We start from the raw sequence: 23517 nt of genomic DNA, 5'->3' as shown, positions 1-23517 counted from the left end.
CCTCACACTTTAAAAGCCGGCACAGATCAATGGGTATCTCCCCAGAGGACAACAGGGAGTATTTGCGGCGCTGCTGCACTTGCAGTCGCAGAACGTGTGAGCCAAGGCTGCCAGAATCGACAGAGAATACACCGTCCTGGCCAGACGAGGGAACTCAGAGCCGCAGCCTTGAATGTTGTCCAACTCGAGGAGGTCGACCTGATGCAGCTGAATTGCATCACAGCCCCTAAAGTAGCCCCAATTCAAATTAGACTCCAAGTTAACAGTCACCCGCTGATGATGGGAGAATGACAAGGGGGCTGCCATCTCCATCATCGGTCAACTAACCTTCCGTTGGCTCCGCATGGGCATCCTGCCCTTGGGCTTGTGAGATACCAAACCATGGCTGGCAACGTATACCGGGGAGCCGTTGAACATCATAGGTGCCACCATGAACCCGGTCACCTATGGGCACCAGACAGTCAGGCTTAAGTTGATAGTGGTACAAGTGCTGAGACCCAACCCATTAGACTGCAATTGGTTACAGGCCCTTCGTCTGGCTTGGCAGCAAATCTTCTAGATGTGAATCAGCAGTCTGTACAAGGAATTGGGAAACATCCAAAGGTTTTTCAGGATGGCCTAGGAAAAGTAAATGGGGCCAGGGTGAAAATTTACAATGACACAGCCCAAATACTTCAGGGCACGACCGGTGCCCTATGCCCTGCTTGAGAAGGTAGAAAGTGAATTGTGACATTTAGGATGCTCGGGTATCATATGCCCAGTCCGGTTTGTGGAATGGGCAATACCGGTGGCCCCGGTGTTGAGGCCGGATAAGTCGGTCTGCTTTTGTGGCGAGTATAAGTGGACAGTGAGCAGGGGCCTCTCGTCTGGACCGGCATCCCATGCCGCGTGTGGATGACCTGTACGTGAAGCTAGCTGGGGGGCCACTCATTCACAAATTTCGAAATGAGCCACGGGTATCTCCAACTACAGCTGGACACAGCATCTACGTTACTATCAATACTGATAGAGGTTTGTACGAAAAAACTCGGCTCCCCTTCAGGGTCTCATCCCCATGTGCGATTCTTCAGAGGGCATCCTCCAGGGACTGCCCAGGGTAACGGTATACCTGGACAATGTACTCATTTCAGGATGCCAGCGAGAAGGAGCATCTGGTCAACCTGGAATATGTCCTCAGGAGCTTTTCCAAAGGGACTGCCCACTTGAAGAGAGGTAAGTGCATCTTTCAGGTGAAGGCGGTTATGCACATGGGACACTGTGTGGATAAGGGTGGCTTGCACCCGGTAGAAGCAAAGGCTCAGGCCAAAAAGGGAGCCCTGACACCTGAAAACACGGCTGAACTGAAGTTGTTTTTGGGGCTTGCGAACTACAGTGGGAAGTTTACCCCAAACCTGGCCACTCTGTTGGCATCCCTGCACACTCTGCTGAAAACGCACCAAGAATGGACATGGGAAGCGTCACAAGAGGAAGCGTTTATCAAGGTAAAGAGGCAGTTGCTGTCCTCTCAGCTGTTGACACTTCAAGGCCGCTTGGCCTCACGTGCAACACCTCCCCGTATGGCATTGGAACAATGTTGTCCCACTGGTGGGACGATCGCTCGGAACATCCAATACTATATATGCATCCAGGACACTGGCCGATGCAAAGCATCGCTACGCCCAAATAGAGAAAGAAGGATGAAAAGGTTCCACTAGTACATCTAAGGGGATCATTTATATATTATCACTGACGATCTGCCCCTATTGGCCTCTTCAAGGAGGTCAACGGAATTGCTCCGATAGCCTCGGCCCAGATCCAATGTTGGGCATTGCTATTAGTGGCTTACAAATATACATTTGAGCAGGCACAAGGGGTACAGATAGCAAACGCAGACATCGTCAGTCGATTCTTGCTGCCTGTGAGTTCTTCTTCTCCACCAGAAACAGCTGAAGGCATGGCGACTCTGATCTTGATGGACACTCTTCCTGTGACAACTGTTCAGACTGCTTGTGAACTGAAAGTGAGGCCCCAGGCTGGCAAAAATACAGCACATCATCCTGCAAGTCCACATCGTCCATCGAGTTGCAAGGAAGCCCCCTGGAGAAGCTGAAACCCTACCTCATGAAAAAACAGAAGTTAAGCATTGAGGATGGTATCCTCCTGAGGGGAGTTCACGTGGTTGTCCAGTGGCCGGGTCAACGCATGATCCTGCAGGATCTGCAAAGTGAACACCCTGATAGTTCGAAGATGAAGGTGCTGATGAGGAGCTATGTGTGGTGACCTGCAATTTACAGTGACATCGCGAGCTTGGTAAAACAGCGCTCGGCATACCAGGAACACCAGAAGCTGCACCCGCCGGCCTCACCCCATCCCTGGGAATGGCCAGGGCACCCCTGACTTGCACACCGATTTTGTTGGGCCATTCATGGAGTTGATGTTGCTGGACCTCTTGGATGCTCACTCAAAGTGGTTGGACATACACCGGATGCCCACTTGAGGACTACCATGGTGAAACTACGCTAATTGTTTCGCACCCACAGGACACCGGAGGTACATGTCACAGACAATGGGACCCTATCACTAGTGAGGAGTTCCAGAAATGTATGCATGCCAACAGGATTAAGCACATCCTGGCTGCTCTGTTCCATCCATCCTTGAATGGTTTGGCGGAGCAGGCAGTTCAAACGTGGTGGATGGCAAATATTCAGCCTGGATCCCAGTTATCAGTGGCGTACCGCAGGGATCAGTTCTGGGTCCTCTGCTGTTTGTGATTTTCATTAATGACTTGGATGAGGGAGTTGAAGGGTGGGTCAGTCAATTTGCAGACGATACGAAGATTGGTGGAGTTGTGGATAGTAAGGAGGGCTGTTGTCGGCTGCAAAGAGACATAGATAGGATGCAGAGCTGGGCTGAGAAGTGGCAGATGGAGTTTAACCCTGAAAAGTGTGAGGTTGTCCATTTTGGAAGGACAAATATGAATGCGGAATACAGGGTTAACGGTAGAGTTCTTGGCAATGTGGAGGAGCAGAGAGATCTTGGGGTCTATGTTCATACATCTTTGAAAGTTGCCACTCAAGTGGATAGAGCTGTGAAGAAGGCCTATGGTGTGCTCGCGTTCATTAACAGAGGGATTGAATTTAAGAGCCGTGAGGTGATGATGCAGCTGTACAAAACTTTGGTAAGGCCACATTTGGAGTACTGTGTACAGTTCTGGTCACCTCATTTTAGGAAGGATGTGGAAGCTTTGGAAAAGGTGCAAAGAAGATTTACCAGGATGTTACCTGGTCTGGAGAGTAGGTCTTACGAGGAAAGGTTGCGGGTGCTAGGCCTTTTCTCATTAGAACGGAGAAGGATGAGGGGCGACTTGATAGAGGTTTATAAGATGATCAGGGGAATAGATAGAGTAGACAGTCAGAGACTTTTTCCCCGGGTGGAACAAACCATTACAAGGGGACATAAATTTAAGGTGAAAGGTGGAAGATATAGGAGGGATATCAGAGGTAGGTTCTTTACCCAGAGAGTAGTGGGGGTATGGAATGCACTGCCTGTGGAAGTAGTTGAGTCGGAAACATTAGGGACCTTCAAGCAGCTATTGGATAGGTACATGGATTACGGTAAAATGATATAGTGTAGATTTATTTGTTCTTAAGGGCAGCACGGTAGCATTGTGGATAGCACAATTGCTTCACAGCTCCAGGGTCCCAGGTTCGATTCCGGCTTGGGTCACTGTCTGTGCGGAGTCTGCACGTCCTCTCCGTGTCTGCGTGGGTTTCCTCCGGGTGCTCCGGTTTCCTCCCACAGTCCAAAGATGTGCAGGGTAGGTGGATTGGCCATGATAAATTGCCCTTAGTGTCCAAAATTGCCCTTGGTGTTGGGTGGAGGTGTTGAGTTTGGGTGGGGTGCTCTTTCCAAGAGCCGGTGCAGACTCAGGGGGCCGAATGGCCTCCTTCTGCACTGTAAATTCAATGATAATCTATGATTAATCTAGGACAAAGGTTCAGCGCAACATCGTGGGCCGAAGGGCCTGTTCTGTGCTGTATTTTCTATGTTCTATGTTCTATGTTAAAGCACGGAATGAGGAATCAAAATACGAGCTCCCTTGAAACAAAGCTGGCGTGGTTCTTATGCCGCATGTCATGACCGGGGTAGCACCAGTGCAGCTACTGATGGGCTGATGCCTCCGGACCCGCATGAGCTTGACATTCCCGTGTCTTAGTGGGAAAGTAGAGATGAAGCAAGATCTCCAGAGAAAATACCATCACCAGACATCTTTTTAAAAAGTATATTTTCATTGGCATTTTCAGTTTTATATACATTGCATTTTGTGTTTGTTCTTGTACAGTGCATAAGATTTTCTTCTGTCTATTTACTATTTGTCACCGTCTGTCTCAGTGCACTATCCTCCTCCCTCCCACCCCAGTCCCCCGTTGATACCCTCCCTGCTCGCTCGGGGGTGCCCTTCTCTACTTCGACTCTCCCCCTTCCCCCCTTCTTTCCTGTGAGTTTACACCGCTTCCGCCTTGTGGGTGGAGGGTGGGGGGGGGGGTTCTTACGCCCCTCCCTCTGTGTTGTTCCTTTTCTTCCCCTCTGGCTCCTTCCTCTCTTTCCCCCCCTCCCCCCTCCCACTGGGTTGTGTATTCTTGCCATTCCTCATTAAATTAAAAAAAAAAATTCCTCTCTAGTTATTGTTGGCTTTGAACAGGTCTTGAAACAGGCTGACAAATTGCCCCCATATTTTAAGGAAGCCTTCTTCCGACCCTTGGATGGTGTATTTGATCTATATAATCACTTATTGTCACAAGCAGGCTTCAATGAAGTTACTGTGAAAAGCCCCCAGTCGCCACATTCCGGTGCCTGTTCGGGGAGGCCGGTACGGGAACTGAACCCACGCTGCTGGCCTTGTTCTGCATTGCAAGACAGCTGTTTAGCCCACTGTGATCTTCTCCAAGTGGAGAAATTCCGACAGGTGTGCCAGCCAGTCTGCAGCTGAGTGTGGTGCTGCTGATCGCCAGCCGAGCAGGATTCTCCGCCGTGCGATTAGGGAAGTGAAAGCTAGGGTGTCAGCCCTCTTCTCCAGGTGTAGCTCTGGCTGCTCTTATACCCTGAAGATTGTCACTATTGGGCATGGCTTCACCCTCACCCCACAACCTTGGTCATCGCTTCGGAGAAGGTTGTCATCACCAGACATCTGATAGAGATTTCAAACCAGGGGACCCATACATGTCTGCAATTTTGGGACGGCACCCAGTGGGGCTCAGGTGTTATGATGGAGAAAAGAGGACTGGTTTTGCACAAAGTCAGGACCAGAGAGAACATCGTACAGAAGCATGTGGACCACCTCAAGGGCATGGAACCCACCTCTGAGAAGCCATACCAGACATATCAGTACCTCCATTCTCCTTGGTGCTGTCCTGTAGTCAGGAAGCACAACCCACCATGGACCAGCACTCGGCTCAGACATGGATATGGACATGAACGACGTCGCAACTGGAGCCGAGCATTCGGCAGTGACCCTCTGTCGTTTGACAGGGAAGAGGTGATCATCAACTCGATATATCTCTCCCGATCAGGCCCCACCGCTGGTAGAGTGCAACCACATGCAAAACAGCAAAGGTGGCCCCTTAGCTGGCCACAGGAGGGGAACTTTCAGTCTTGATGGGGATGGGTGGGAAAGTAGCTAATAAACCCTATGAGGCCCATGAGGATACATAATCGATCTGCCCATGGAACTCATAGAATATGAACTTCCTTGTTAGTGGACGAATGCCCGTCCAACTGGGGATCGTTATCTTACATTTTAAAAGCCGGCCTGGACTGAGACCGGCACTCCCGCTAGTCCTGACCAGGACTTATTGTGTTCTATGCCACCGTAGCAGCAATTTCCTTAAGCTGAAATAAAACTCCAGTTAACGTGGGCAGCACGGTAGCATAGTGGTTAGCACAATTGCTTCATAGTTCCAGGGGCCCAGGTTCGATTCCCGGCTTGGGTCGCTGTCTGTGCGGAGTCTGCACGTTCTCCCCGTGTGTGCGTGGGTTTCCTCCGGGTGCTCTGGTTTCCTCCCACAGTCCAAAGATGTGCAGGTTAGGTGGATTGGCCATGCTAAATTGCCCTAAGTGTTGGGTGGGGTTGCTGGGTTGTGGGGATAGGGTGGAGGTGTGGGCTTGGGTGGGGTGTTCTTTCCAAGAGCCGGTGCAGTCTCGATGGGCCGAATGGCCTCCTTCTGCACTGGAAATTCTATGAAACTTACTTTTTCCAGGATCTTTATAACATACAAAGGGAGCAGGAGTTGGAGATAAGAACTACAGTTCCAATCCTTCAATCTAAACACCCCATGATTTTTATTATTAATAATAATAATAATAATAATAATAATCTTTATTAGTGTCACACGTAGGCTTACATTATACTGCAATGAAGTTACTGTGAAAATCCCCTCGTCGCCACACTCTGGCGCCTGTTCGGGTACACAGAGGGAGAGTTCAGAATATCCAATTCACCTAACAAGCATGTCTTTCGGGACTTGTAGGAGGAAATGGGAGGAAACTGGAGTGCCCGGAGGAAACCCAAGCAGTCACGGGTAGAATGTGCAGACAGTGACCCAACTGGGGATTGAACCTGGATTCCTGACGCTGTGAAGCAACCGTGCTAACCACTGAGCTACCGTGCAGCCCCAACCTCTTGTGGGAATCACAAGATTAGCCCTAAGTTTCTGATACTTAATTTCTATCTATTGTTGTCTTCCCTCCTCTTCATTTTGTTCAGGCTTAGTAAGGAGCCCTCTTATCCTCCTGTGTCCTGCTTCAATGAAGAGTATGTTAATGTGAAATGTCAATCTTTTTCATTACCACATCTTTCTGGTGGTGATTTAATCTTGAGAATGTGGGTAAAATGACAGAATTTGGTGCAAAACCAGGTTTCCCACCCTGCCAAGTAATGTTAAAATGACACCCGAGGAATCAGATTTTTGCTTGTCCCTCGAATTGTCTCCAAGACTTGATAATGAAAATTGGACAGAGTGTACATGGAAAAATGATGGATGGCATCCTATGAACCGGAACTCACCCCCCCTTATGAGTTTTGATGAAAGGGATATACTGCAACAAAACTAGCCAGAGACTATTTGGAAGACCCAATGTGCTGTTCTGTACAGTTTGATTGTGGCAAATGCTACATTACCACAGAATTACATCGAATTTTACAGCTTTCAGGAAGCTTATTTAGTTTTAACTCATCTATGTTTGTACGGTTGGACTTTAGAAATATGGTATAGATTTAAGTGAGTTTAATTTGGTGCTTCTATGTAAGAAAGGGTAAAACTCTAGTTAGATTCATGTTAAACAAATGTTTTGCATGTATGGAGCTTTTGGGTTTCATTTTATAATGTGGCTCTATTGTGCTTAGAGAGTTTACAATGTGATAAGTAAACAGGAGTTTGGAGAAAGAATGAGCCGTTGCCTAGCAACTAGGGATCATGGGCACGATTCTCCATTCCCACGCCGGTTTGGAGAATCGCCTGGGTCACCAAATTTTCCCGTGACGCCGGTCCGACGCCCTCCCGCGATTCACGGAAGCGGCCAGATCGGCACAATCGCGTTTTGCGCGGCGCGGTCCAGTGAATCGCCCGAGACAGCCAAAATGGCGATTCACCGGTACCCCCGCGATTCTCAGTGCCGGATGGGCCGAGCGGCCTACCCAAAACGGCGGGTTCCCCCCAGCGCCGTCCACACCTGGTCGCTGCCGGCGGGAACAGCGCGGGAACGCTGGGGGGGGGGGGTGGCCTGCGGGGGGGGGTGGGGGGGGGGGTGCCCACCGATCGTCGGGCCGGCCTCTCTGAAGGAGGACCTCCTTTCTGCCACAGCCCCGCAAGATCCGTAGGACATCTTCTTGCGGGGCGGACTCGGAGAGGACGGCAACCACGCGCGGGTGACGGCAGTTATGCGGCGCCGGCCGCGTCATGTATGCGGCGCCGCCTTTACGCGGCGCCAAGCCCTGGCGCTCGTAAATGACGCGGCGCGCTCCTAGCCCATTATCGGGCCCTGAATCGGTCGGGATAGGGGCCGTTTCGCGCCATCGTGAACCTCGACGGCATTCACAACGGCGCAAACACTCTGTGTCCATTTCAGAGAATCGCACCCCATGTTCAGGGAAAAGAATGGTGTGTTTAGTTCAAATGGACCCAGACTGAGGAGCTTAGCAGTGAGATAGAGAACAGCTCTCTCAGCTCTGACACAAGCAGAAGCAGAACAAAGTAGTAATGGGTAAGAAAGCAAGTCCCTGAGAAGTGAAAGGACAGTTAGTTCTAGAAACCAGGAAATGCAAAGAGAAGTCCCAGGAAACGGAAGGCAAAGGAATAAAGGACTGGAAGGAGAGGATACTATTCATTGAAGTTAAGGACAGATTTGAAAAGTACAGATTTGATGAATTTGGCTAGTGAGAAGCCAGAGATCTGGGGCGAAATTCTCCGGAAGCGGCGCGATGTCCGCCGACTGGCGCCCAAAACGGCGCCAATCAGTCGGGCATCGCGCCGCCCCAAAGGTGCGGAATGCTCCACATCTTTGGGAGCCGAGCCCCAACCTTAAGGGGCTAGGCCCGCGCCGGACAAATTTCCGCCCCGCCAGCTGGCGGAAAAGGCCTTTGGTGCCCGCCAGCTGGCGCGGAAATGACATCTTCGGGCGGCGCATGCGCAGTGGAGGGAGTCTCTTCCGCCTCCACCATGGTGGAGACCGTGGCGAAGGCGGGAGGGAAAGAGTGCCCCCACGGCACAGGCCCGCCCGCGGATTGGTGGGCCCCGATCGCGGGCCAGGCCACCGTGGGTCACCCCCTGGGGCCAGATCGCCCCGCGCCCCCCCCAGGACCCCGGAGCCCGCCCACGCCGCCTTGTCCCGCCGGTAAGGTAGGTGGTTTAATCTACGCTGGCGGGACAGGCATTTTAGCAGCGGGACTTCGGCCCATACGGGTCGGAGAATCGCGGGGGGGGGGCCGCCAACCGGCGCGGCGCGATTCTCGCCCCCGCTGAATCTCCGGTGGTGGAGAATTCGGCAACCGGCGGAGGCGGGATTCACGCCAGCCCCCAGCGATTCTCCGACCCGGCGGGGGGTCGGAGAATCTCGCCCCTGAAGTAGTCATGAGGTTGGTGATATACTTTTCCAGACTGTGAAGCAATGGGTGGCTGGATCCAGATTGTGTGGGAATGTTTGCAAGCTAGTGGCTATTCAGGACAAAGATATACTGAAAGAAGAATTGGAAATCCTGGAAGTGGATCCATCCTGAGAGCAATTGAGGGAAAGTATTGTTGGGGAGAAGATTCTAAGGCATGTAATTTGAGTGTGGAGTTTAGAAGCACTCCTGTGGCAGCCAGAGCCCAGTCAGTTCAATTGGTTCATGGTGTAACAATCATAAAATCCCTACAGTGCAGAAGGAGGCCATTTGGCCCATCGAGTCTGGTGCTTGGAAAGCGCACCCTACTTAAGCTCATGCCTCCACCCTATTCCTGTAACTCAGTAGCCCTACCTAACCTTTTGGACTCTAAGGGGCAATTTAGCATGGTCAATCCACCTAACCTGCACATCTTTGGATGTGGGAGGAAACTGGAGCACCCAGAGGAAACCCACGCAGACACAGGGAGAAAGTGCAACCTTCACACAAGAGAGTCACCCAAGGCCGGAATTGAACCCGGGTCCCTGGAGCTGTGAGGCAGCAGTGCTAACCACTGTGCTGCCGTGCCGTCCTGGGGGGCGGGGGGGATTTGCGGAGAAATCCACAGAAGTTAGATTGGGTGACATCTGCCACTTGGTTTCAGAGTTGGGTGTGTCTGACCACAGTTAGCCTGTTGGATTACAGAGATTGTTTGTTTACTGAGAACATTATAGCATAAGATATATTTTGTGACCCGTGTTAGCCGTGAAATCTGTATATTTGTAAAGATAAGTGGGAGTGAAGGAGTATTGTATTATATGCAAACTTTTCATGTTCAATAAATATTATTTTTCTGTTGTTAAATGCTAATTAGCAGTCCTGTTTGCTAAAAAAAGTAAAAATTACAGTCTTTTGTGCCAGGGTTCCATTCTGGGACCTTCTTGTCCAGTAATAACATCAAATGGGATCGTAATACATCACAGAAACAGGTTGATTCGCCCAATAGGTCTGTGCTGATGTTTATGCTCCTTGTGAGCCTTCTCCCATTTTGCTCCATCTCACCCATCTTAGCAAGGACAATCCAGGGAACTACAGGCCGGTGAGCCTTATGTCAGTGGTAGGGAAATTACTGGAGAGAATTCTTCGAGACAGGATCTACTCCCATTTGGAAGCAAATGGACGTATTAGGCAGCATGGTTTTGTGAAGGGGAGGTTGTGTCTCACTAACGTGATAGAGTTTTTCGTAGAGGTCACAAAGATGATTGATGCAGGTAGGGCAGTGGATGTTGTCTATATCGACTTCAGTGAGGCCTTTGACAAGGTCCCTGATGGTAGACTGGTACAAAAGGTGAAATCACAGGGGATCAGGGATGAGCTGGCAAGATGGATACAGAACTGGCTAGGTCATAGAAGGCAGAGAGTAGCAATGGAAGGGTGCTTTTCTAATTGGAGGGCTGTGACTAGTGGTGTTCCACAGGGATCAGTGCTGGGACCTATGCTGTTCGTAGTATATATAAATGATTTGGAGGAAAATGTAACTGGTCTGATTAGTAAGTTTGCAGACGACACAAAGGTTGGTGGAATTGCGGATAGCGATGAGGACTGTCAGAGGATACAGCAGGATTTAGATCGTTTGGAGACTTGGGTGGAGAGATGGCAGATGGAATTTAATCCAGACAAATGTGAGGTAATGCATTTTGGAAGGTCTAATGCAGGTAGGGAATATACAGTGAATGGTAGAACCCTCAAGAGTATTGAAAGTCAGAGAGATCTAGGTGTACAGGTCACTGAAAGGGGCAACACAGGTGGAGATGGTAGTCAAGAAGGCATACGGCATGCTTGCCTTCACTGGCCGGGGCATTGAGTATAAGAATTGGCAAGTCATGTTGCAGCTGTATAGAACCTTAGTTAGGCCACACTTGGAGTATAGTGTTCAATTCTGGTCGCCACACTACCAGAAGGATGTGGAGGCTTTAGAGAGGGTGCAGAAGAGATTTACCAGGATGTTGCCTGGTATAGAGGGCATTAGCTATGAGGAGCGGTTGAATAAACTCGGTTTGTTCTCACTGGAACGACGGAGGTTGAGGGGTGACCTGATAGAGGTCTACAAAATTATGAGGGGCATAGACAGAGTGGATAGTCAGATGCTTTTTCCCAGGGTAGAGACGTCAATTACTAGGGGCATGGGTTTAAGGTGCGAGGGGCAAGATTTAGAGGAGATGTACGAGGCAGGTTTTTTACACAGAGGGTAGTGAGTGCCTGGAACTCGCTGCCGGAGGAGGTGGTGAAAGCAGGGACGATAGTGACATTTAAGGGGCATCTTGACAAATACATGAATAGGATGGGAATAGAGGGATACGGACCCAGGAAGCGTAGAAAATTTTAGTTTAGACAGGCAGCATGGTCAGCGCAGGCTTGGAGGGCCGAAGGGCCCGTTCCTGTGCTGTACTTTTCTTTCTTTGTTCTTTGTTCTTATTAACCAACATTTTCTATCACCCTCATGTATCTATTGTAACGCTGCGGAGTTATGATATTACAATTTTATAGACAAAACTGTTTTCAAAGTCGAAACCTTGGACTGATTTTAAAGACTGTTCTCAAAATGGCTCCCGGCTACCAGACAGAATTGTGGATTTGAATCATCTCCCTCTTACCTCCTGAGGAGACAATGGGATATTACAAGTGATTGGATGTGTGTGTGTATGTGTATGTGATCTTCTCTTAAATAACTTGCAGACCAATAGTGTCAAATAAACTAACCTTTTCCTTTTTAACTCAAAAGACTTTACTGTTGGATTATTTTAAAGCAAATTTCTCATTACCCAGGTAAGAATATAGACACACATATGAATACTGTACATTCTGATGGGCGTCTTTAGGGAAATATCTTTTAAGGCACCTGTGACACTCTCTAGCTGCATGGTAAACTGTTCCAACCATTCCAAGTGGTTATTAGTTGGGATTAAGTAATGTATTAGTTAGCTGAAGGTCTAGACTAATGAACCAGTGACATCCAAAATTCAAATTCCACAATGGCAGCTGGATAATTTAAATTCAGTTAATAAAATAAATCTGAAAGAAAAAGCTTGTATTGGTCATGATTGATATGAAACAAATGAATTATCATGAAAAAAAAACATGAGCTTCAGGGAAGGAAAGCTGTTATCCTTGCCCAGTTTGGACCATCTGTGAATCCTGACCCCAGCAATGTAGCTGACTCTTAATTGACCTCTTAAGTGGCCCAGCAAGCCACTCAGTGAAAGCAAAGTACGACAACAAAGCATAATAAGCACCACATGAATGGCAGTATTTTAAGGCAGCAACTCATTGCCACCTTATCAAGGAAAATGAGTACTCGTCCTTCCAGCAGCACCCACATCTGTACATGAATAAAAAAAAAGTCTGCCTTCCAATCTCTCTGAGGAGAAATTTCTCCAGATTCCTTGTTGGAATTTTAGTGAGTGCCTTGTATTTATGTCCCCTAGTTTTGGACTCCCCCACAGTGTAAACATCCTCTCTATATATCAAGACGAAGGAACGAAGGAGGTTGAGGGGCGACCTGATAGAGGTATACAAAATTATGAGGGGCATAGACAGAGTGGATAGTCAGAGGCTTTTCCCCAGGGTAGAGGGGTCAATTACTAGGGGGCATAGGTTTAAGGTGAGAGGGGCAAGGTTTAGAGTAGATGTACGAGGCAAGTTTTTTACGCAGAGGGTAGTGGGTGCCTGGAACTCACTACCGGAGGAGGAAGTGGAAGCAGGGACGATAGGGACATTTAAGGGGCATCTTGACAAATATATGAATAGGATGGGAATAGAAGGATACGGACCCAGGAAGTGTAGAAGATTGTAGTTTAGTCGGGCAGTATGGTCGGCACGGGCTTGGAGGGCCGAAGGGCCTGTTCCTGTGCTGTACATTTCTTTGTTCTTTGTACATCACACTGAGGTTTAATTTAGAGGTAATAAAATTAGTTAAGAACACCCCAAACATGATCATAATGCCACATATACTTAGAAAATAATAGAGGTAAAAATCAAGCAGTAAATTACTAAAATATGTTTAGAGAGCTTTCCTTATACAATCGCTAAGACTTTTGGAAGAGAAAACTTTTCAAACTTCCTGGTGCAAAGCTTGTAAAAGAAATCCACTAATAATCTATGGAATCAGTTAATTCTAGAAAGGTTGACTAAATATTGAACTATGATATTGAGCTATCACTATTGAGGAAAATCTACATTATATATCTCTGATAAACACCTATCAGTAAAACGTTGTAAAGCTAGAATAATTCATCCTTTGCATAGAATCACTTGACGGCCTTGGCTAGACCAATCATTTTGATGTAACATTTTGTTTATGCATAATCTGATTAACTCTAGGACAAACTCCTGCATTTCTTCAATTTACACATTAAAGAACTGTCTGTACTTGTAGATAGTTGGACTCGGGCCATTTTACAGATCTGTATTCGTGGCCGTATTTTAGAAAGAAATGTATAATACACAAATGTTCCTGCTTTCATTCAGGATGGAAGACACATTTTTGGGAAGGTACTTCACTCATGAAGCATTTGTAGAATTTGTCTGTACCTTTCCACAACATGGTAAGATTTCAATATTTAAAAACTAAACAGTTCTTTTAAAAAATAACTAAGTATGGGATGGGCATTAAATGTGAACATATACTTGTAAATTTGACATTGCAATAATGAAACTGCACATAGTTGTACAGCAGAGGGCAGCAAATCCATACTGTATAATAATGAAGTACCCAGAGCTTTGCAGGGCATTGAAATTTACTTCTACGTCATAAGAACTGCAGCAAGTGTCAAAGTTTTTTTTAGGTTTTCTATTTAAAAAAGGTTGTTAGGTACATGGTTAGAATATCAATAAGATTAACCATGATAAAAAATTTTGGAAGAAAACTTTGGTTCAAGTGAAAAAAGTCTAGATGCAGTAAAACTGATAACAACAATAATTTGAAATTATACTGCACTTGTAATTGAAGAAAACCGTCCAAGGGTCTTCATGGAGGCATAATGAAAGCAGAATGTCAAGCCAAAGATGGAAATATTAGGAGCGGTGACAAAAAACTTGGCCATGGAAATGGACCTCAAGTTGGGGGGGGGGGGGGGGGTCTTAACAACAACAACAACAACTTACCTTTATATAGCACCTCTAGGGTAATGAAACATCCCAAGTTGTTTCATTATAAAACAAAGCATGACACCGACACATTGAAGGAATTGTTAGGCCACAAGACCAAGAACTTGGACAAAGAGTTTGAAGAAGTCACATGGACATGAAGCATTAACTCTATTTCTCTCCACAGATGCTGCTAGACCTGCTGAGTTTTTTCAGCATTTTCTGCTTTTGTTTCAGATTTCCTGCCTCTGCAGTATTTGCTTTAATTGAGGTACCGAGGTGGACAGGTTTCGGATGGGTATCTTAGAGCTTGGGGCATAGGCAACTAAAGACACAGTTGCCAATGACAGAGCATTTAAAATCAGGGCAATGCAAAATGCAGAATTAGTTGAACATAGTTATCTTGAAGGGTTGTGGGGCTGGAGGCGATTACAGAGATAGGAAGGGGGCCATTTCAAAGAGGGATTTGGAAACAATCATGTGAATTGTTTGACCGGAAACCAAAGTAGATCAGTGAGCACAGAGCTTGATGTGAGTTAAGACACAGTCAGCAGAGTTTTTGATGACCTTACGTTTCCGGAGGATAGAATGGGGGAGACTAGCCAAGAATGCATTGGAATAGTTGTGTCCCGAGGTAATGAAGGCATAAATGAGGATTTCAGCAGTAGATGAGCTGAGAGAGGGCGAAGTTGGAGGGGGAAATAGGCAGTCTTAATAACGGAACGACTATAAGGTCACAAGCTCATAATGCAATCATAGAACATAGAACATACAGTGCAGAAGGAGGCCATTCGGCCCATCGAGTCTGCACCAACCCACTTAAGCCCTCACTTCCACCCTATCCCTGTAACCCAATAACCCCTCCTAACCTTTTTGGTCACTAAGGGCAATTTATCATGGCCAATCCACCTATCCTGCACGTCTTTGGACCGTGGGAGGAAACCGGAGCACCTGGAGGAAACCCACGCAGACACGGGGAGAACGTGCAGACTCCTCACAGACAGTGACCCAGCGAGGAATCGAACCTGGCACCCTGGCGCTGTGAAGCCACAGTGCTAGCCACTTGTGCTTCCCCCCCACCCCAATTTTTTTTTTTTTTTCGGATCTGATTTTAAATAAATAATCTTTATTGTCACAAGTAGGCTTACATTAACACTGCAATGAAGTTACTGTAAAAAGCCCCCAGTCGCCACATTCCGGCGCCTGTTTGGGTACACGGAGGGGGAATTCATAATGTCCAAATTACCTAACAGCACGTCTTTCGGGACTTGTGGGAGGAAACAGGAGCGCCCGGAGGAAACCCACGCAGACACAGGGAGAATGTGCAGACTCCACACAGACAGTGACCCAAGCCGGGAACTGCTGTGAAGCAACAGTGCTAACCACTGTGCTACCGTGCCGCCCATGAATCATCTCGGGATCAAATGTGACACCCAGACTGTGAACGGACTGACTTAATCTTAGACTGTTGCCAGGGAAGTGGATGGAGTTGGTGTGGTATTATCAGGTATTGCGCTACCTAAGAGGCTGATGACCATTGGTTAAACCTAGGAGTTTACCATTGGCTGTTGATACGTAGCTCCGCCCTGACAGGCGGAGTATAAGAACCGGTGCCGTCCCAGCAGCCTTCACCTTCTGTACTGAAGCTGCTGGGGAACAGGGCAGCACAGTAGCATTGTGGATAGCACAATTGCTTCACAGCTCCAAGGTCCCAGGTTCGATTCCGGCTTGGGTCACTGTCTGTGCGGAGTCTGCACATCCTCCCCGTGTGTGTGTGGGTTTCCTCCGGGTGCTCCGGTTTCCTCCCACAGTCTAAAGATGTGCAGGTTAGGTGGATTGGCCATGATAAATTGCCCTTAGTGTCCAGAATTGCCCTTAGTGTTGTGTGGGGTTACTGGGTTATGGGGATAGGGTGGAGGTGTTGATCTTGGGTAGGGTGCTCTTTCCAAGAGCTGGTGCAGACTCGATGGGCCAAATGGCCTCCTTCTGCACTGTAGGTTCTATGACATCTATGACAAGTTCTAGTCGATTAAAGCCTTCAGTTATGAAATCACTTCGTCTTGAGTGTAATTGATCGCGCATCAATTTAATCGACTAGACTTAAGCTGGAAGGATGGAGCACCGAATCAAACCGGAGTGACTACAACTCAGCCCCCACGCAGAGAACTCAGCTGCAATATTTAAACACTGGCTGGCGTGCTTTAAAGGCTACCTGGAGACGGCCGGAGGCACCCCCTCAGAAGGACAGAAAATGCATCTCCTGCGCTCCAGGGTCAGCCCTGGGATCTACACCCTTATCGAGGAGGCGGAGGACTATGATGCCTCGATCAAACTGTTAAAAGGACATTATATCCGCCCTGTAAATCAGTTCTACGCACGTCACCTGCTTGCAACTAGACGGCAAAGCCCCGGGGAATCATTGGAGGATTTCTACCGGGCGCTACTGGTGCTGGGCCGAAACTGTGGCTGCCCGCAAGTTTCGGGGAGCGAGCACACGGAACCTTTAATCAGGGATGCCTTCGTAGCAGGTATGACCTCCTCAGTGATCTGCCAAAGACTCCTAGAAAAGGACACCCTGGGACTTAGAGAGGCATGGGCCCTGGCAGGGTTCATAGACGTAGCCTCCCAAAACGCACAGTCCTATGCGCCCGACCGCGCGGCGGCCCACTGGGCTGCGTAGCACCCCGCAGCGGCAGCCCCACAGACCTTCCTCCTGACCCCGCAGGCCTGCGCGGCGAGATGGCCCGCTAACACCGCCGGGCCCCGCTGTTTCTTCTGTGGCCAGGCGAATCATCCCCGCCCGCGCTGCCCGGCCCGCACCGCCACCTGCAAATGGTGCGGCAAGAAGGGCCACTTTGTGGGGGTCTGCCAGGCCCGCGCCGTGGCCGCGGTCTCCAGCGATTCCGGACCGCCACGGCAACCCCCCCTTCAGGCCCCGACCGGCCAGCGCTCACCGCCACCCCCCTATCCTAGGGCCACGTGCGACCCACGGGCATGGCCATCTTGCCCCCTGGACACCACGCTGGATGGGTGGGCGCCGCCATTTTGTCCATCCCCGCCACCATCTTGTCCATCCCCGGCCACCATGTGCGACCCATGGGAGACGCCATCTTGGATAGGGCCCCAGACCCCCAGCACGGCCGACTACACGCTGCCCGATCAGAACTCGCAACTGCTCCATCTGGCCTCGGTGACACTGGACCAAAGTCGACCTCGGACACTCGCAACAGCAACAACGACGGTCTTCATCAACGGCCATGAGGCGTCTTGCCTGATTGACTCTGGGAGCACGGAAAGCTTTGTTTACCCCGACACGGTAAGGCGCTGTTCACTTGTTACCCACCCTGTAAACAAAAGGATCTCCCTCGCCTCCGGGTCACACTCGGTGGAGATAAAGGGGTTCTGCCTAGCGAACCTCACTGTCCAAGGCAGGAGATTCAACAATTTCCGCCTTTATGTCCTGCCGCACCTCTGCGCGGCTACCCTCCTGGGCTTAGACTTCCAATGTAACTTGCAAAGCCTGACCTTTAAATTCGGCGGCCCTATACCCCCCTTACTGTCTGCGGCCTCGCGACCCTTAAGGTCGACCCGCCTTCCCTGTTTGTGAACCTCACCCCGGATTGAAAAGCCGTCGCCACCAGGAGCAGACGGCACAGTGCACAGGACCGGACCTTCATCAGGTCAGAGGTCCAAAGGCTGCTGAGGGAAGGGGTCATTAAAGCGAGCAACAGTCCCTGGAGAGCTCAAGTAGTGGTGGTAAAGACCGGGGAGAAACATAGGATGGTCACTGACTACAGTCAGACTATCAACAGGTTTACGCAGCTGGACTCGTTACCCTTTCCCCCGTGTAGCCGACCTGGTAAAGAGGATCGCGCAATACAAGGTCTTCTCCACGGTGGACCTCAAGTCCGCCTACCACCAGCTACCCCTCCGTAATAGTGACCGCAAGTACACTGCCTTCGAAGCAGATGGGCGGCTCTATCAATTTTTAAGAGTTCCCTTTGGTGTCACTAATGGGGTCTCGGTCTTCCAGCGAGAGATGGACCGAATGGTTGACCGGTACGTCTTACGCACAACGTTCCCGTATCTGGATAAGGTCACCATCTGCGGCCATGACCAGCAGGACCACGACACCAACCTCCGCAGATTTCTCCAGACCGCGAAAATCCTTAACTTAACGTACAATAAGGATAAATGCGTATTTAGCACCGACCGCCTAGCCATCCTCGGCTACGTAGTGCGAAATGGAGCTATAGGCCCCGACCCTGAGCGCATACGCCCCCTTATGGAGTTCCCCCTCCCTCACTGCCCCAAGGCCCTGAAGCGCTGCTTCGGGTTTTTCAGTTATTACACCCAGTGGGTCCCTAACTACGCAGACAAAGCCCGACCCCTAATCCAGTCCACAACCTTCCCCCTGTCGACGGAGGCCCGCCAGGCCTTCAGCCGCATCAAAGCAGACATTGCAAAGGCCGCGATGCACGCCATCGACGAGTCCCTCCCCTTCCAGGTCGAGAGCGATGCGTCCGATGTAGCTCTGGCGGCCACCATCAACCAAGTGGCCTTCTTCTCCCGTACCCTCCATGCTTCCGAAATTCGCCATTCCTCGGTCGAAAAAGAGGCACAAGCCATAGTTGAAGCTGTGAGACATTGGAGGCATTACCTGGCCAGCAGGAGATTCACTCTCCTCACGGACCAACGGTTGGTTGCTTTCATGTTCAATAATGCACAGTGGGGCAAGATTAAAAACGACAAGATCTTGCAGTGGAGGGTAGAACTCTCCACCTTCAACTACGAGATCTTGTACCGTCCGGGGAAGCTAAACGAGCCTCCTGATGCCCTGTCCCGCGGCACTTGTGCCACTGCACAAGTGGACCGCCTCCGAGCCCTCCACGAGGACCTCTGCCACCCGGGGGTCACTCGTTTCTTCCACTTCATCAAGACGGGCAACCTGCCCTACTCCATCGAGGAGGTCAGGACAGTCACCAGGGACTGCCAAACCTGTGCCGAGTGCAAACCGCACTTCTACCGGCCAGAGAGGGCGCACCTGATAAAGGCTTCCCGTCCCTTTGAACGTCTCAGCATGGATTTTAAAGGCCCCCTCTACTCCACCGACCGCAACAAGTACTTCCTGAACGTGATTGACGAGTACTCCCGGTTCCCATTCGCCATCCCCTGCCCCGACATGACCACAACCACTGTCATCAAGGCCCTCCAGGGTATCTTTACACTGTTCGGTTTCCCCGCGTACATACACAGTGATAGGGGGTCCTCCTTTATGAGCGCCGAACTGCGTCAATTTCTGCTCAGCAGCGGCATTGCCACAAGCAGGACGACCAGTTACAACCCCCGGGGAAACGGACAGGTGGAGAGGGAGAACGGAACGGTCTGGAAGGCTGTTCTACTGGCCCTACGGTCCAGGAATCTCCCAGTCTCCCGCAGGCAAGAAGTCCTCCCGGTGGCCCTCCACGCCATCCGGTCGCTGCTCTGCACAACTACCAATCAGACACCTCATGAACGTCTCCTTGTTTTCCCCAGGAAGTCCTCCTCCGGGACCTCGCTCCCAACCGGGCTAGCGACACCCGGACCCATCCTGCTTCGGAAGCACGTGCGGGCGCACAAGTCGGACCCGTTCGTCGAGAGGGTCCACCTGCTGCATGCTGAACCCCAGTACGCCTACGTGGCGTTCCCTGACGGCCGGCAAGATACGTGTCCCTCCGGGACCTGGCACCCGCCGGAACCCCACGCGCACCCGAACCATTACCCCCCCCCCCCACAGCACCTCACTGGAAGGTCAGTACTCCCGCTGCTCCTGCCTAGGCCCGCCCACCCATTGACGCCCCCTACAGACGCCCCCCCCCCCGTGTCAACCGTTTGCCCCAACAGCGCCGCCTAGGTGTGACGAAGCTGCCAGGGAGGCCAAAACCACGCTCCCGGAGTCGCAACCACCTGGACCCCCACCAGAATCACCACCGAAGCCCAGACGATCCAGAAGGATGACCAGGCCACCCGATTGACTGATTGTTAAAGGCGACTGTTACCACTGGCCACCACCCTCGCCGGACTCTTTTTTAACAGGGGGTGAATGTGGTATTATCAGGTATTGCGGTACCTAAGAGGCTGATGACCATTGTTTAAACCTAGGAGATTACCATTGGCTGTTGATACGTAGCTCCGCCCTGACAGGCGGAGTATAAGAACCGGTGCCGTCCCAGCAGCCTTCACTTTCTGTACCGAAGCTGCTGGGGAACAAGTTCTAGTCGATTAAAGCCTTCAGTTATGAAATCACTTCGTCTTGAGTATAATTGATCGTGCATCAATTGGTAACTAGGGAATGACATTTGGAGTAGGAAATTCCAGGAAAAATGGGATTGGATTTGGGAGGTGTTATTACCTTACAGGAGGCCCAGGTATCTGCAACATCAGAGTCCCTGTGGCCTCACCTGAATACGATTTACCCAGATGAGAGGGTGGGACTACCCCCCTCTTTCGTACGACTGCTGGGATCTCAAAACCCCAGCCGGGTGTGGGCCGGGTATGGGAGACCTTTTGGGGAGTAGGAGGAGTGTATAAGTAAGGAGAATCAAACCAATCTTTTATGCAGTCATTGCTTCTGAGTGGCCACTTGTCTGAGACTTTACAGGAATGACAACACGTTCAATGACTTTTGAGGGGAAGATGGAGAGGCAGAAGATTTTAAAAAGGTAATCACAGAACATAGGGTCAAGGCACCTGAAGGTCCAGCTGTCAATGGTCGGCAAAGGGAATGGGGATGTATAATAGGCCTGAATCAAAGAAGTGGAGAGTCCTGCAGGATTGCTGGAGAAAAAGTAGAGGGAAGTCCATGAAGTGATTTAAACATAAATGTGAGCATTTAAATGGAGGACCAGGTGTGAATGTAACCAAAGTAATTGTTAACTGTTATGCAAAACATTTCATGTTTCACACCAGAAATCTGCAGGTGAATCTTTGTAGCAACTGAACTTTAATGGAGTTCCTGAAATTCCAGTTAATTTGATGCTTAACCCTTTCTTGTCCCATTTTCCCCTTTTCTACAATTCACTATATACTACTGCAGCCTTTATGGGTGTCTGGATTTTGCTACAAATATCCAAATAGACACAGGTAAAGAATCTGTTACCTCAGAACTCGGCCCACATCTTGTTGCCTGTTCAATATTTTGCCATTAATTCTGTCTGGTGCTGGAAACTCAATTTCTAACGTGTTTCACTGAGAAGGATTTATTTTTTAATATCATACATCTAATTTTGTATTATTAACACCTCAATTATACTGACCTGTATAAAATGGCATTCAGCATGCCAGACAGTAATATCAAGGCAAAAGTAGATTTAAAGTGCCCTGCAGTTAGAATTAGACCATTCGTAAAATACTGAACTGTAAGTTCAGATAGATTTATATTTGTTCTTTTACAGGTCGCAATTGCTTTGGCATTTACTGCTGTGTTTTTCACTGTGACTTTCATCTTCACCTCAGTCCCCAGCCAGCACAATTCTTAAAAGGCCACAATGGATTTAATAAATCCATCTAGTTCCTGCCCTTAGCTGTGGGTTATTACAATTTTTAGTCTATTGTCTTTTGAGTTGAGAAAAATCAGATAAAGGCACATGAATACTAGTAGTGCAGCACAGTGGTTAGTACTGTTGCTTCACAGCGCCAGGGACCTGGGTTTGATTCCCGGCTTGGGTCACTCTCTGTGCCGTGTCTGCACATTGTCTGTGTGGGTTTCCTCCGGGTGCTCCGGTTTCCTCCCACAAAGTCCTGAAAGACGTGTTTGTTAGGTGTATTGGACATTCTGAATTCTCCCTCAGTGTACTCGAACAGGCGCCGGAGTGTGGCGACTAGGGGATTTTCAAAGTTACTTCACTGCAGTGTTCTGTAAGCCTGCTGGTGTCACTAATAAATATTATTATTAATCTGAAATACAGTATAAAAGATTTGCTGTTCAACCCCTGGGTTTGCTACAATTTATTTTAGCCAAGGTCGGTGTCATGCACAGTAAGAGGCATGTCATATTCATAACTTTAAAAATGGAGTGTGTTCATTTATCTAAAAATGGACATGGTGAACCGTTCGGATAGCTTCCAAGGGGTACAGGTGACCTTTTCACATTCAACCCAGATTATCAAACTTCCAGAAAGTTCCAAGTTGGATTTTACTTGCTGGGGGCCTCCTTTTTAAATGGAGATGGCTAAAAAAAACTCTACTTTGTGAAACTCAAGCTTGATATAAATTCAAAGTTTACTCCAAAACACCGAGTCAATCGACTTTTAGACTCTGTGGCCTGGATTTTCCACTGAGTCAGGATGACTCGGAGCTCTTTAGGAATGGCACACAGGTCCCGGTTCCAGGATTCCTGACCCCCATTCCCAAGCTGTCTGATTTTCAGGGGTGCCTTTAAAGAGTGCAGGCTGGCCCCTGTCATTAAGTAGGGTGCTCTTTCCAAAGGCTGGTGCAGACTCAATGGGCCGAATGGCCTCCTGCTGCACTGAAAGCGCTATGATTCCATGATCTGGCACTTGTGGAGATAGGCATCTCCTGCTCATCCACAATATTCATGGACTTGGGCCAGGTTTTTAAAGAATTGTGTTCAGTTCATCTCTCCTCATCTTCTGTCATGACAGGTAAAAGCTGAATGTGGGAATCAAAGGTTTGCCAATGTTGGAGATGCGGTCCTGTCACGTAATGCAGAGGATTCATCAGAGGCAGTGAACATGGAATGTGTTGAGGTATCATTCTTAGCTTGCGTACATCATCCAGGCCTCACAGCCATAAGGCCGGATACTGAGAACACAAGCTTGAATCACTTGAACCTTTGTGTTCCATGTGATTATGCCATTTTCCCACCCTCTCTTGGTCAGTCTGCACATAGCAGTAGACGCCTTTCCAATTCACCTGTTGATATCTGCATAGAGAGACAGGTTGCTGGTAATGGTTGAACCCAAGTAGTTAAACTCTTGGGCCACTTCCAGAATGTGGTCACCAATGTTGATGGATGAGCATTTCCAACATCGTGTCCAATGATGTTCGTTTTCTTGAGACTGATGGTTCAGCCAAATTCGTTACAAGCAGTTGCAAGCCAGACGATGAGTTTCTGCAGACACTCTTCCTGTGAAATGTTAATGCAGCATCATCAGCATAGAAGAGTTCCCTGATGAGAACTGATGAGATGGCGACACGGTAGCACAGTGATTAGCATTGTTGCTTCACAGGTTTGATTCCTGGCTAGGGTCACTGTC

General features: G+C 49.2%; 1 protein-coding gene across 1 annotated transcript in view; it reads left to right on the top strand.

Moving 5' to 3' along the window:
* LOC140385947 (uncharacterized) overlaps positions 1–23217 on the top strand; it is a 32016-nt gene extending 8799 nt beyond the window's left edge. The window contains exons 3-4 of the mRNA XM_072468596.1: positions 1131–1481; positions 22903–23217. Coding sequence (XP_072324697.1) covers positions 1131–1481; positions 22903–23217 — 666 coding nt within the window. The remainder of the gene's footprint in view (positions 1–1130; positions 1482–22902) is intronic.
* The last annotated feature ends 300 nt before the right edge of the window (positions 23218–23517 follow it).

This window comes from Scyliorhinus torazame, chromosome 11, assembly GCF_047496885.1.
Source record: "Scyliorhinus torazame isolate Kashiwa2021f chromosome 11, sScyTor2.1, whole genome shotgun sequence".
NCBI lineage: Eukaryota > Metazoa > Chordata > Chondrichthyes > Carcharhiniformes > Scyliorhinidae > Scyliorhinus > Scyliorhinus torazame.
This window is presented reverse-complemented; position numbering and strand designations above follow the sequence as displayed.